This window comes from Staurois parvus, unplaced genomic scaffold (genome assembly GCF_062004578.1).
Source record: "Staurois parvus isolate SC_StPar_1 unplaced genomic scaffold, SC_StPar_1.0 ptg001582l, whole genome shotgun sequence".
Taxonomy (NCBI): Eukaryota; Metazoa; Chordata; class Amphibia; order Anura; family Ranidae; genus Staurois; species Staurois parvus.
This window is the reverse complement of record NW_028319378.1, coordinates 4,383-19,917: the sequence shown is the minus strand read 5'-3', so window position 1 is coordinate 19,917 and position 15,535 is coordinate 4,383. Positions and strand designations below refer to the sequence as shown.

At 48.7% G+C, this 15,535-nt stretch overlaps 1 protein-coding gene across 1 annotated transcript in view; it reads left to right on the top strand.

Annotated features, from left to right (window-relative positions):
- The window catches only part of PYROXD2 (pyridine nucleotide-disulphide oxidoreductase domain 2), a 103,849-nt gene extending 91,639 nt beyond the window's left edge, over positions 1-12,210 (top strand). Inside the window, exons 14-16 of the mRNA XM_089662889.1 lie at positions 196-302; positions 5,708-5,828; positions 12,070-12,210. Coding sequence (XP_089519015.1) covers positions 196-302; positions 5,708-5,828; positions 12,070-12,143 — 302 coding nt within the window. The 3' untranslated portion in view covers positions 12,144-12,210. The remainder of the gene's footprint in view (positions 1-195; positions 303-5,707; positions 5,829-12,069) is intronic.
- The last annotated feature ends 3,325 nt before the right edge of the window (positions 12,211-15,535 follow it).

Genomic DNA, 15,535 nt, shown 5'->3' with positions numbered 1-15,535 from the left:
TTTTTTTAATGGTTGAACTGGATGGACTTTTGTCTTTTTTTCAGCCAGACTAACTATGGAACTATGATAACACTTTATGGTAGAACATGGGCGCTCTGGACCGCTGGGCTCCAGCTAATAACGGCGGGTGATATTGTAGAGCCGGGTGACCATTTTCCTGAAACCAACAACCTGTCTCCTTATTATTCCTTTCAGTGTTCGGCTGGATCGAGAAATACGCTCCGGGGTTCAAGTCATCTGTGATTGGCAGAGACGTCCTCACACCGCCCGACCTGGAGGAGATATTCGGCCTCCCTGGAGGGGTATGTACATTCTGGTGGTTCAGGCTGCCCTTGTACTGCCAATGCTTTATAAAATGGAATGTGATCCCTGCAATCATGTCCTAGTATTGAGAGCTGGGGTGGAATGAGCAGTGGTTGGCAAACTGTTGGTCACAGTCATTGGCAGACCGTTGGTCACAGTCATTGGCAGACCATTGGTCACAGTCGTTGGCAGACCGCCGGTCACAGCCATTGGCAGACCGCCGGTCACAGTCATTGGCAGACTGCCGGTCACAGTCATTGGCAGACCGCCGGTCACAGTCGTTGGCAGACCGCCGGTCACAGTCATTGGCAGACCGCCGGTCACAGTCATTGGCAGACCGTTGGTCATAGTCGTTGGCAGGCCATTGGTCACAGTCATTGGCAGACCGCCGGTCACAGTCATTGGCAGACCATTGGTCACAGTCATTGGCAGACCATTGGTCACAGTCATTGGCAGACCATTGGTCACAGTCATTGGCAGACCGCCGGTCACAGTCATTGGCAGACCATTGGTCACAGTCTTTGGCAGACCGTTGGTCCCAGTCATTGGCAGACCGTTGGTCACAGTCATTGGCAGGTTGCCGGTCACAGTCATTGGCAGACCGTTGGTCACAGTCATTGGCAGGTTGCCGGTCACAGTCATTGGCAGACCGTTGGTCACAGTCATTGGCAGACCGCCGGTCACAGTCATTGGCAGACCGCCGGTCACAGTCATTGGCAGACCGCCGGTCACAGTCATTGGCAGACCGCCGGTCACAGTCATTGGCAGACCGTTGGTCACAGTCGTTGGCAGACCGTTGGTCACAGTCGTTGGCAGACCATTGGTCACAGTCCTTGGCAGACCGTTGGTCACAGTCCTTGGCAGACCGTTGGTCACAGTCATTGGCAGACCGCCGGTCACAGTCTTTGGCAGACCGCCGGTCACAGTCATTGGCACGTTGCCGGTCACAGTCATTGGCAGACCGTTGGTCACAGTCATTGGCAGACTGCCGGTCACAGTCATTGGCAGACTGCCGGTCACAGTCATTGGCAGACCGCCGGTCACAGTCGTTGGCAGGCCATTGGTCACAGTCATTGGCAGACCGTTGGTCACAGTCATTGGCAGACCGCCGGTCACAGTCATTGGCAGACCATTGGTCACAGTCATTGGCAGACCGCCGGTCACAGTCTTTGGCAGACCGTTGGTCCCAGTCATTGGCAGACCGTTGGTCACAGTCATTGGCAGGTTGCCGGTCACAGTCATTGGCAGACCGTTGGTCACAGTCATTGGCAGGTTGCCGGTCACAGTCATTGGCAGACCGTTGGTCACAGTCGTTGGCAGACCGTCGGTCACAGTCGTTGGCAGACCGTCGGTCACAGTCGTTGGCAGACCGTTGGTCACAGTCATTGGCAGACCATTGGTCACAGTCATTGGCAGACCGCCGGTCACAGTCATTGGCAGACCGTTGGTCACAGTCATTGGCAGGTTGCCGGTCACAGTCATTGGCAGGTTGCCGGTCACAGTCATTGGCAGGTTGCCGGTCACAGTGATTGGCAGACCGTTGGTCACAGTCATTGGCAGGTTGCCGGTCACAGTGATTGGCAGACTGTCGGTCACAGTCATTGGCAGACCGCCGGTCACAGTCGTTGGCAGACCGTTGGTCACAGTCATTGGCAGGTTGCCGGTCACAGTCATTGGCAGGTTGCCGATCACAGTGATTGGCAGACCGTTGGTCACAGTCATTGACAGGCTGCCGGTCACAGTCATTGGTTGGCAGTGTATTGAAGGATGGCAGTGTATTGGAGGTTGGCAGTGTATTGGAGGTTGGCAGTGTATTGCAGGTTGGCAGTGTATTGGAGGCTGGCAGTGTATTGAAGGATGGCAGTGTATTGAAGGCTGGCAGTGTATTGGAGGTTGGCAGTGTATTGCAGGTTGGCAGTGTATTGAAGGCTGGCAGTGTATTGGAGGTTGGCAGTGTATTGAAGGATGGCAGTGTATTGAAGGTTGGCAGTGTATTGGAGGTTGGCAGTGCATTGAAGGCTGGCAGTGTATTGGAGGTTGGCAGTGTATTGGAGGTTGGCAGTGTATTGAAGGCTGGCAGTGTATTGGAGGTTGGCAGTGTATTGAAGGATGGCAGTGTATTGGAGGTTGGCAGTGTATTGAAGGTTGGCAGTGTATTGGAGGTTGGCAGTGTATTGAAGGTTGGCAGTGTATTGGAGGTTGGCAGTGTATTGGAGGCTGGCAGTGTATTGGAGGCTGGCAGTGTATTGATGGCTGGCAGTGTATTGGAGGTTGGCAGTGTATTGGAGGTTGGCAGTGTATTGGAGGTTGGCAGTGTATTGAAGGCTGGCAGTGTATTGGAGGCTGGCAGTGTATTGGAGGCTGGCAGTGTATTGGAGGTTGGCAGTGTATTGGAGGTTGGCAGTGTATTAGAGGTTGGCAGTGTATTGGAGGTTGGCAGTGTATTGGAGGTTGGCAGTGCGTATACCTGGCAGTGTAGTCGTGGAAGAGACGCCTCCGGCAGGACAGGGCGTGACACATAAAAGTCGTGTTTATTGAAGGGCCGCACTGCAAATCCACTGAAGTATAAGAAGGCCAGACGGCACTTTTGTTCTGTTTTATCTGATATCTTCCACCTTCCAGAGTTGTTATTTATGAAATGTTGGATCGTCGGCTCCGTTGGGTTGATTGTTTCCACATTATATTGGACATTTTCTGGTATTTTGTGTCTAAAAGTCAATTAACAGAAATGATTGCATAGATTATAACACAATAAAATACAGCCAGCTTCTATCGGGGGTTACCTGTGGGCGGGGCTTCTTGTCAGCGGGAATGGGGGGGAACGCACCTCCAGCACTGAATGTATGAAATGGTGAGGGGTGCTAGAGGGTCTATTGATGCTGGGTGGGGGGTGAGGTACCTTGATAAGGGGGGGGGGGTCTATTGATGCTGGCTGCTGGGGAATCTATTGGTTCTGGGTGGGGGGCGAGGTACCTTGATAAGGGGGGGGGGGTCTATTGTTGCTGGCTGCTGGGGAATCTATTGTTGCTGGGTGGGGTATCTTGATAAGGGGGGTCTATTGTTGCTGGCTGCTGGGGAATCTATTGCTGCTGGGTGGGGGGTGAGGTACCTTGATAAGGGGGGGGAGGGTCTATTGTTGCTGGCTGCTGGGGAATCTATTGTTGCTGGGTGGGGGGTGAGGTACCTTGATAAGGGGGGGGGGGTCTATTGATGCTGGCTGCTGGGGAATCTATTGTTGCTGGGTGGGGGGTGAGGTACCTTGATAAGGGGGGGGGTCTATTGTTGCTGGCTGCTGGGGAATCTATTGTTGCTGGGTGGGGTATCTTGATAAGGGGGGTCTATTGATGCTGGGTGGGGGTGAGGTACCTTGATAAGGGGGGTCTATTGATGCTGGCTGCTGGGGAATCTATTGTTGCTGGGTGGGGGGTGAGGTACCTTGATAAGGGGGGGGGGTTCTATTGATGCTGGCTGCTGGGGAATCTATTGTTGCTGGGTGGGGGGTGAGGTACCTTGATAAGGGGGGTCTATTGTTGCTGGCTGCTGGGGAATCTATTGTTGCTGGGTGGGGTATCTTGATAAGGGGGGTCTATTGATGCTGGGTGGGGGTGAGGTACCTTGATAAGGGGGGTCTATTGATGCTGGCTGCTGGGGAATCTATTGTTGCTGGGTGGGGGGTGAGGTACCTTGATAAGGGGGGGGGGGGTTCTATTGATGCTGGCTGCTGGGGAATCTATTGTTGCTGGGTGGGGGGTGAGGTACCTTGATAAGGGGGGTCTATTGTTGCTGGCTGCTGGGGAATCTATTGTTGCTGGGTGGGGTATCTTGATAAGGGGGGTCTATTGATGCTGGGTGGGGGTGAGGTACCTTGATAAGGGGGGTCTATTGTTGCTGGCTGCTGGGGAATCTATTGTTGCTGGGTGGGGTATCTTGATAAGGGGGGTCTATTGATGCTGGGTGGGGGTGAGGTACCTTGATAAGGGGGGTCTATTGATGCTGGCTGCTGGGGAATCTATTGTTGCTGGGTGGGGGGTGAGGTACCTTGATAAGGGGGGTCTATTGTTTCTGGCTGCTGGGGAATCTATTGTTGCTGGGTGGGGTATCTTGATAAGGGGGGTCTATTGATGCTGGGTGGGGGTGAGGTACCTTGATAAGGGGGTTCTATTGTTGCTGGCTGCTGGGGAATCTATTGTTGCTGGGTGGGGTATCTTGATAAGGGGGGGGTCTATTGTTGCTGGCTGCTGGGGAATCTATTGTTGCTGGGTGGGGGGTGAGGTACCTTGATAAGGGGGGTCTATTGTTGCTGGGTGCTGGGGAATCTATTGTTGCTGGGTGGGGTATCTTGATAAGGGGGGTCTATTGATGCTGGGTGGGGGTGAGGTACCTTGATAAGGGGGTTCTATTGTTGCTGGCTGCTGGGGAATCTATTGTTGCTGGGTGGGGTATCTTGATAAGGGGGGGGTCTATTGTTGCTGGCTGCTGGGGAATCTATTGTTGCTGGGTGGGGGGTGAGGTACCTTGATAAGGGGGGTCTATTGTTGCTGGCTGCTGGGGAATCTATTGTTGCTGGGTGGGGTATCTTGATAACGGGGGTCTATTGTTGCTGGCTGCTGGGGAATCTATTGTTGCTGGGTGGGGTATCTTGATAAGGGGGGTCTATTGATGCTGGGTGGGGGTGAGGTACCTTGATAAGGGGGGTCTATTGTTGCTGGCTGCTGGGGAATCTATTGTTGCTGGGTGGGGTATCTTGATAAGCGGGGTCTATTGTTGCTGATGGGTCAATTGTTGCTGGAATGGATCTACTGCTGAGGGAGGGGGTCTGTTGTTGCCGGCTGGTCTTTCATCAGATGAAGGCAACCTACCACCAACTCTCCAGATCAGCCTTTCCCAACTTTGTAACCCCATAGGAACCCTTGAAATAATGTGAAGGTCTCGGGGAAGCCCTGCTAAAACCAGTTCATTGTGGGCCAATAGGAATGTGCCCTTATATTGGTGGCCTGTAGGAACAGCACCCAGCTTTACAGGCAGCCAAAAAAGATCATTGGTGTCTTGCCGCCTACCTTGGAACTATGCCGGAGCCAGAAATAGGAGGCCAACCAAGCACAGCTCTAGGATCCCCTAGAACCCCTGGAGGAACCCTGGCTGGGAATGGCTGCTGTAGATCATTTCATCAATAGAAACTGCTGGCTGTGGGTTCCATCAATCTGTTTGGTTGCTGGTTGACATTGGCCGACCAATTTCTGAGTGCCTGGCCTGAGCCAGTGTGTGACGGGATATAGAGCCTGATTGGTCATAGAGGTCATAGGGGAACATGTACATTTCTTACCGTGTATCACCATCTCCTTCTGAACATACATGTTGTTTCCGGCTTGGCTCTGATCCCGGCTCTCCTTTGTTTCCTGCACAGAATATTTTCCATGGAAGTATGTCCCTGGATCAGTTATATTTCGCACGCCCCGGGCCGGGGTTCTCCAATTACAGATCACCTGTACAAGGGCTGTACCTGTGCGGCAGCGGAGCTCATCCAGGTGAGATATGATCTGAGCTCAACCAATAGGAATGCTGAACAGTACAGAGCAGTGTTAGGTTTGTAAAGGAGCCGAACCAGAACCTCTGCAGGGTCGGTATAGCTGCCTGTCCCCACTGGAGAGACGTCATCCCGCTTCCTGTCCTGGTGACCCACATGGAAGAAAAATAAATTTGAAATATATTTTTAAAATATTCTTCCCAAATATATTGACATAGATTTGAAATGCTACAATAATTGGCCGTATTCAATATATTTCCAAATATATTACAATATATATTATACTGCATGTTGAAATGCGTTTTTATTACAAATTATATCAAAAATATTTTTAAAAATACAAATCTACATTTTTGGAATGTATTTACAAATATATGTTAAAATGACTTTTTATATGTTAAAAAAAATCTGAAGAATATATTAAAAAATATATATTTTTAACCGTCTCCCATATAAGGAAATGACGGGCGCAAGGCGGCGCTCTCGTTCTGGGAGGGTGTCATTTGACGTCTTCCCACTCTAACCGCGCGTGCGCAGCTTCGGGGGCCAGCGCGTGGTGCACTGTGTCCGATCAACGGAAAAAGCTCGGTCATGTGATCAGCTGTGTCCAATCACAGCTGTTCGCATGTAAATAGGGAAATGCCTGTTATCGGCATTCCTCTCCTCACCAGCTGTCACGCTGACAGGAGAGGAGAGCTGGTAATTGGCATTCCTCGGAGGGGGCATCTACACTGATCATCAGGGCACTGCTCAGTGTAGCCCCAGCAGTGCCACCTGTCAGTGTCCATCAATGCCAACTGCCAGTGCTCATCAGTGCCACATCAATGCCACAAATCAGTGCCCATCTGAGCTGCCTATCAGTGCCAGTCAGTACCATCTATCAGTGCCAGTCAGTGTGCATCAGTGCTGCCTATCAGTGCCCATCAGTACTGCCTATCAGTGCCGCCTAACAGTGCTGGTCATGCATGCTGCTGATTCTGTGTCATTGAATCACTCATTGAAAGGGGCGTGTTCACAATAATCGCCGTGTGGAGTTCTATTAGTGAGGTCATTCATTCTTTGATAAACAGGTGGCAATGATTGCCCTTATTTAAGGAAGGAAGGCAGCAAATGTTGGACATGCTGGTTACAGTGCATTTCTCTCTGAAATTCTGAGGAAAATGGGTGGTTCCAGACATTGTTCAGAAGAACAGCGTACCTTGATTACAAAGTTGATTGGAGAGTGGAAAACATATAAAGAAGTGCAGAAAATGATCGGCTGCTCAGCTAAAATGATGGCAAATGCTTTAAAATGGCAACCAAAACCTGAAAGACGCGGAAGAAAGCGAAAAACTACCATTGGAATGGATAGAAGAATAGCCAAAATGGGGCGGACTCAGCCAACAATCAGCTCCAGGAAGATGAAAGAAGGTGTGACGTTCCCTGTGAGGACTCAGCCAACAATCAGCTCCAGGAAGATGAAAGAAGGTGTGACGTTCCCTGTGAGGACTCAGCCAACAATCAGCTCCAGGAAGATGAAAGAAGGTGTGACGTTCCCTGTGAGGACTGTTACAATTAGAAGACGCCGATGTGAAGCCAAGCTATCTGCAAGAAGTCCCCGCAAAGTCCCACTGTTGGGAAAAAGACGTGTGCTGAAGAGGTTACAATCTGCCAAAGAGCACATTGACTGGCCTAAAGAGAAATGACGCAACATTTTGTGGGCTGATGAAAGTAAGATTGTTCTTTTTGGGTCTAGTGGGCGGAGACAGTTTGTCAGACGACCCCCAAACACTGAATTCAAGCCACAGTACACTGTGAAGACCGTGAAGCATGGTGGTGCAAGCATCATGATATGGGGATGTTCCTCATACTACGGTGTTGGGCCTATTTATCACATACCAGGGATCATGGATCAGTTTGAATCCATCAGAATACTTGAAGAGGTCATGCTGCCTTATGCTGAAGAGGAAATGCCCTTGAAATGGGGGTTCCAACAAGACAACAACCCCAAACACACCAGTAAACATGCAACATCTTGGTTCCAGACCAACAAGATGGACGTTATGGAGTGGCCAGCCCAATCCCCGGATCTTCATCCAATAGAAAACTTGTGGGGTGACATCAAAAATGCCGTTTCTGAGGCCAAACCAAGAAATAGAGAAGAACTGTGGAATGTGGTCCAATCATCCTGGGTTGGAATACCTGATCACAGGGGCCAGAAGTTGGGGGACTCCATGCAACACAGATGTACAGCAGTTCTCAGAAACAGTGCGACTACAACCAAATATTCATGAAGTCATTCAAAGGAAAGCAAAATCTTCAAACATTTCTCAGTTTATATAGTGAATGTTGGAGTTTGGAAAGAAGAATACAAACACTGAGATTTTTTTGAACCGTCTAATATTCACTTTTCTTCCATTTTTTTAGAGGAACAACACAAATTTGATGTATTTTTCTTCATGTTGTGATTTGGAATAGAATGTGTCGTGTTCCCAATGCATTTGTGTGGATGGAAATAAAAGGATTAGAAGGATTTGCAGCTTTACTCACTTTTTTCAACACACTGATATTATTCTGAACACAACTGTATGTATCTATCTCTCTGTATATATATATATATACAGGGGCGGACTGACTATTTGGAAACTTGGCCACTGCCTGAGGGCCCGGGGTCAGTAGGGGGCCCCATGAGATGCCCCTGGTACCTTTTTCGAGTTTGGACAAGGACACAGGGGCCCCATGATCCCCTATTGCCTGGGGGCCCCATGTGTTGTCAGCCCGCCCCTGTGTATATATACAGTGGGGATGGAAAGTTTGGGCACCCCAGCTAAAAATGTGTATTAATGTGCATAAAGAAGCCAAGGAAAGATGGAAAAATCTCCAAAAGGCATCAAATTACAGATTAGACATTCTTATAATATGTCAACAAAAGTTAGATTTTATTTCCATCATTTACACTTTCAAAATAACAGAAAACAAAAAAATGGCGTCTGCAAAAGTTTGGGCCCCCTGCAGAATTTATAGCATGCACTGTCCCCTTTGCCAAGCTGAGACCTGCCAGTGTCATGGATTGTTCTCAATCATCGTCTGGGAAGACCAGGTGATGTCAATCTCAAAGGTTTTAAATGCCCCGACTCATCTGACCTTGCCCCAACAATCAGCACCATGGGTTCTTCTAAGCAGTTGTCTAGAAAACTGAAACTGAAAATAGTTGATGCTCACAAAGCTGGAGAAGGCTATAAGAAGATAGCAAAGCGTTTTCAGATGTCAATATCCTCTGTTCGGAATGGAATTAAGAAATGGCAGTCATCAGGAACAGTGGAAGTTAAAGCAAGATCTGGAAGACCAAGAAAAATATCAGACAGAACAGCTCGCAGGATTGTGAGAAAAACAATTCAAAACCCACGTTTGACGGCACGATCCCTCCAGAAAGATCTGGCAGACACTGGAGTTGTGGTCACTATTCCACTATAAAGAGATACTTGTACAAATATGGTCTTCATGGAAGAGTCATCAGAAGAAAACCTCTTCTACGTCCTCACCACAAAAATCATCGTTTGAACTTTGCAAATGAACATATAGACAAGCCAGATACATTCTGGAAACAAGTTCTGTGGACCGATGAGGTTAAAATGGAACTTTTTGGCCGGAATGAGCAAATGTACGTTTGGAGAAGAAGGGGCACAGAATTGAATGAAAAGAACCTCTGTCCAACTGTGAAGCATGGGGTTGGATCAATCATGCTTTGGGGTTGTGTTGCAGCCAGTGGCACAGGGAACATCTCACCAGTAGAAGGAAAAATGGATTCAATAAAATTTCAGCAAATTTTGGATGGTAACTTGATGCCATCTGTGAAAAAGCTGAAGTTAAAGAGAGGATGGCTTCTACAAATGGATAATGATCCTAAACACACCTGGAAATCCACGGGGGATTACATCAAGAGGCGTAAACTGAAGGTTTTGCCATGGCCTTCACAATCTCCTGACCTCAACATAATTGAAAATCTATGGATAGACCTTAAAAGAGCCGTGCTGACAGACAGCCCAGAAATCTCAAAGAACTGGAAGACTTTTGTAAGGAAGAATGGGCAAAGATACCTCAAACAAGAACTGAAAGACTCTTGGCTGGCTACAAAAAGCGTTTACAAGCCGTGATACTTGCCAAAGGGGGCAGTACAAGATATTAACTCTGCAGGGGCCCAAACTTTCCATCCCCACTGTATATGCATCTCTCGTTGTGTATATATATATATATTTTTTTCTTCTTGATTCGGTTTACAATTCCTCTGAACGTCACTTTTCTTGCTGCCGACACATAACCGGTCTGATGACTTCTTCATCTTGTGAAACGTTTCCTGTTCTTTTTTCTATCTGGGAGACAAGTCTGTGTTTACATGGCAACAAGCGAGAATGCTGATTGCACGACTGATTGCAGCTGATGCTGCGGTGGCCGATATTTTTGCACGTCTGGCAGCTTCCTCTTTCTCATGTAAATGCGATGATTGGAGGAAGTGGAGATCTTTGTGCTTTGCGTTCCCCCTGACGCTTCTGCTGATTGGCCGAACGCTCATTCATTGGACGAGGTCGTTCAGCGCTGATTTGTAAATGATTTTATGATGACATTTCCCTTCGAATGAAATGTACAAACACAACGAGTGGCTCTGCAGCTGCCGGGACCGCGTCCTTCTACGATACGCACGTGCGGTTTGCGTCGTTCCAGATGGAAGATTCGGACAAACTTTTCGTTATCTGAAGATCGGGATGGATCCGAATGTCCAAATTACGATAATAAAGAGTTTAAATGAATAAAAAACAACAAATTATCTGAGTTTGAATCAAATTCGAAACAAATCTGAAATGTAAAGATATTGCTGACTGTTGTTGCCGATTTCCTTCAGACTGTTGGGGGGGATTTACTAAAGCGGGAGAGTGCAAAACGCGGCTCACCTCTGCACAGGAACCAATCAGCTTCCAGGTTTCATTGCTGAAGCTTCATTGGACAAGCTGAAGGTAGAAGCTGATTGGTTTCTGCACAGAGGTGAGCCGGATGTTACACCCTCCAGCTTTAGTAAATAAACCCCATTGTGTATTCGTGTTAGAAAAGAGCCATCTTATGAAATTCAAAAAGAATAGAATAGAAAATAAAAGAATAGAATAAAATAGAGAATAAAGACATAAAACAGAAAAGAATAGAACAAAAAAAAATAGAATAGAACTAAATAGAAAATAAAGGAATCAAATAGAAAAGAAAAAAACAGAAAATAAAAGAATAGAATAGAATAGAGAATAAAGGAATAGAATACAATAGGGAATAAAGGAATAGAATAGAATACAATAGAGAATAAAGGAATAGAATACAATAGGGAATAAAGGAATAGAATAGAATACAATAGGGAATAAAGGAATATAATATAATACAATAGAGAATAAAGGAATAGAATAGAATACAATAGGGAATAAAGGAATAGAATAGAATACAATAGGGAATAAAGGCATAGAATAGAATACAATAGAGAATAAAGGAATAGAATAGAATACAATAGAGAATAAAGGAATAGAATACAATAGGGAATAAAGGAATAGAATAGAATACAATAGGGAATAAAGGAATAGAATAGAATACAATAGGGAATAAAGGAATAGAATAGAATACAATAGGGAATAAAGGCATAAAACAGAAACGAATAGAACAAAAAAAGAATAGAATAGAAAATAATAAAATGTATGCAGCAGATTACATATATACTGTACATTCACATCAGGCCCCGCCCCTGAGGAACGTCCCTAACATTCATACATACACATACTAGGGTCAATTTAGACAGGAGCCAATTCACCTACCAGCATGTCTTTGGAGTGTGGGAGGAAACCAGAGTACCTGCAGGAAACCCACGCAGGCACAGGGAGTACATGCACACTCCAGTCAGGTGGTGCCGTGGTTGGGATTCGAACCGACGACCCGAGTACTGCCAGGCAAAGCTGCAAAGTTAGAAGGATTGAAGTAATGTTACATCCTCCATGAGGATTTATCGATCGGTTTGGATCTGTGTGATTAGTGTGGGGGGTGTCACCGCCATTATTGAACGCCATATCGCCAGTCAGATGTCGCAGGATCCTCGCTCACGTGATCAGCGCCCATATCTAGAGCTCCGCCCCCTCCGTGGAGAAGAAAAGATAGAATACAAAATATCAGATAAAACGTTTCTACGTCCGATCCCCCTGACTCCGGAATGTTCCATTCATCAAAGTGTCTTTTCTTTTTAGGGGGCGGAGTCATGGGAGCGTCAGGACGTAACGCGGCTTTAGTGGCGATGGAAGACCTGAAGAGGGGGCGGTAATGTCGGGGGTCGTCTGCAGCTGAAAATGGAAGAATTGTCCTTATATGAAATATAAATCATCTCTTTGTATCCGTGTCCGGGGTCTTCTTCTAGTTTCTGCATCTCCCACAATCCTCCAGCAGGGGGCCCCTCCCCATACAGCGGGTCTGCAAGACTGAATGGGGCCACATAATGTCCACTGAGGGCCACATAATACATAATGTCCACTGAGGGCCCCATAATGTCCACTGAGGGCCCCATAATGTCCACTGAGGGCCGCATAATGTCCACTGAGGGCCCCATAATGTCCACTGAGGGCCCCATAATGTCCACTGAGGGCCCCATAATATCTACCAAAGACCTCATAATGTCTACCAAGGGCTACATAACGTCTACTGAGGACCCCATAATGTCTGCTAAGGGCTACATGTCTTTCGAGGGCCCCATGATGTCTACCCAGGGCCCCATAATGTCCACTGAGGACAACATAACATCTACTGAGAGCCCGTAATGTCTGCTAACGGCCACATAACGTCCACTGAGGGCCACATACCGTTCACTGAGGGCCACATAACGTCTACTGAGGGCCCCATAACATCTGCTAAGGGCTACATAATGTCTTTTTCGAGGCCCCCATAATGTCTACTAAGGGCCACATAATGTCTACCCAGGGCCCCATAATGTCCACTGAGGGCCACATAATGTCTACCGAGGGCCCCATAACATCTGCTAAGGGCTACATAATGTCTTTCGAGGGCCCCATAATGACCACCAAGGGCCTCACAACGTCTACCAAGGGCTGCATAATGTCAACTGAGGGCCTCATAATGTCTAATGAGGGCCCCATAATGTCTGCTAAGGGCCCCATAATGTCTACCGAGGGCCCCATAACGTCTACTGAGGGCCCCATAATGCCTACCGAGGGCCCCATAATGTCTACATATGATCACATGTCTACTGAGGGCCACATAATGTCTACTGAGGGCTATATGTCTACTGGGGGGGCCCCATTATCTCTGCTAAGGACATGTCTGTCAAGGACCACATAATGTCTTCTGAGGGCCCCATAATGTCCACTAAGGGCCCCATAATGTCTACTGAGGGCCACATAATGTCTACTGAGGGCCCCATAATGTCTACTGAGGGCTATATGTCTACTGGGGGGGCCCCATTATCTCTGCTAAGGACATGTCTTCTGAGGGCCCCATAATGTCCACTGAGGGCCCCATAATGTCTACTGAGGGCCACATAATGTCTACTGAGGGCCCCATAATGTCTACTGAGGGCCACATAATGTCTACTGAGGGCCCCATAATGTCTACTGAGGGCTATATGTCTACTGGGGGGGCCCCATTATCTTTGTTAAGGACAACATAATGTCTGTTGAGGACCAGATAATGTCTTCTGAGGGCCCCTTAATGTCTACTGAGGGCCCCATAATGTCCACTGAGGGCCCCATAATGTCTACTGAGGGCCACATAATGTCTACTGAGGGCCCCATAATGTCTACTGAGGGCCACATAATGTCTACTGAGGGCCCCATAATGTCTACTGAGGGCTATATGTCTACTGGGGGGGCCCCATTATCTTTGTTAAGGACAACATAATGTCTGTTGAGGACCAGATAATGTCTTCTGAGGACCCCTTAATGTCTACTGAGGGCCCCATAATGTCTACTGAAGGCCCCATAATGTCTGCAGAGGGCCAGAGCCATTTAATTAGAGCAGCTATGGCCTCCCACTACGTCTGCAGCACATAGAGGGGCCCCTCACAACAAGTATCATGCGGTGCTGATCTGCGTCCCAGGAAAGAATATCTCCCCAAACAACAATGAAGAAAAATTCCCGACTTCCTGGCAGCCAACCGGATTGTCCCGTCTCACAGTCCACATTAGAAGCGGGGGTTGGGTTGGCACACATTCGCAGATACACCAGGAAGCTGCAGGGGCCACGGGACGGTAATGGTGACGCCTGAGGGGTGGAGCTACTTGGGAGGCGGACTCCTGAGCATGATCTGACTCCGGGACAAGGTCATCTAGAGCCCAGGGTGACCGACTCAGATTCCCCCTCCCAATACAAATCCCCCCCAACTCCAAATCCTACCCCCCATTCCCCAAATCGCCACTCCTAGCACCACTCCCTCCACATTTCCCCTCCTAGAACAATTCTTACCCCCTGCTGCTCCCCCCCAAATTTCCCCTCCCAACTCCTAATCCTCCCCCTCCATCCTAGCACAAATCCCCCCTCCTAGGGCAAATCTCCCAAACCGCCACTCCTAGCACCCCTTCCTCCAAATTTCCCCTCTTAGAACAATTCTTACCCCCTGCTGCCCCAAACTCCCCCTCCCAACACAAATCCCTTCCCCCCAACTCATAATCCTCCCCCTCCATCCTAGGACAAATCCCCCCTCCTAGCACAAATCTCCCAAACCGCCACTCCTAGCACCCCTCCCTCCAAACTTCCCCTCTTAGAACAATTCTTACCCCCTGCTGCCCCGAATTGCCCCTCCCAACAAAAATCCCTTCCCCCAACTTCACATCTTCCCCCTCTATCGTAGCGCAAATCCCCCTCCTAGCGCAAATCCCCCAAATCGCTACTCCTAGCACCCCTCCCTCCAAATTTCCCCTTTTAGAACTCCCAGCACAAATCCCCTCCCCCGACATTCCTTATGGTGCTCCCCCACCTCGCAGTGCCCAGGGCAGCTGCCCCCCTGCCCACCCCCATGGCTGACACTGTAGACTTGTAGTTGTACAACTGGAGGGCGCCTCCCCCTGGTGTAGGGATTAAGGGATGTTGGGGGGAGCCCTATACTGAGCCCTAATTATACCCCCCCCCCCCCCGGAGCTGTGTCTAATCCTCTTCCCTCCAATATTCACAGTGAGGACACAATGAGGGGGATGTACTAAGACCGGAGCAGGAGGAAGCTGATTGGTTGTGGGGTACAGAGCTCCAGTCTCAGGGTAATCCCCCCAAAGTCTCTGTCATGGTCACAGTATGAGGATGCTGATTGGTGGAGATACCTGGGGGGCCGTCATTCTGATTCCGGGTCCCAGCGCTCAGTGTAGGTAGAATAATGAAAGAGATCACCCGAGGGGGGGGGGGGGGCACAGGGGCCACACGTGTATCTCAGTCACTGCTCTGAAACAAGCATGCAGCTAGTGAAGTCTGATTTATATATATAAGTCCCCCTCTACATCCCCGGGGCCCAACCTGCAACCTTGTGGAGGGGGGATTTGTGCTAGGAGAGGGGATGGGGAGGTGTATCAGGAGGGGGGATTGGGGGGTGTATTAGGAGGGGGATTTGGGGGGTGTATTAGGAGGGGGATTTGGGGGTGGGGGGTGGGTGGTGTACTAGGAGGGGGGATTTGGGGGGGATGGGTGGTAGGAGAGGGGATGGGGGGTGTACTAGGAGGG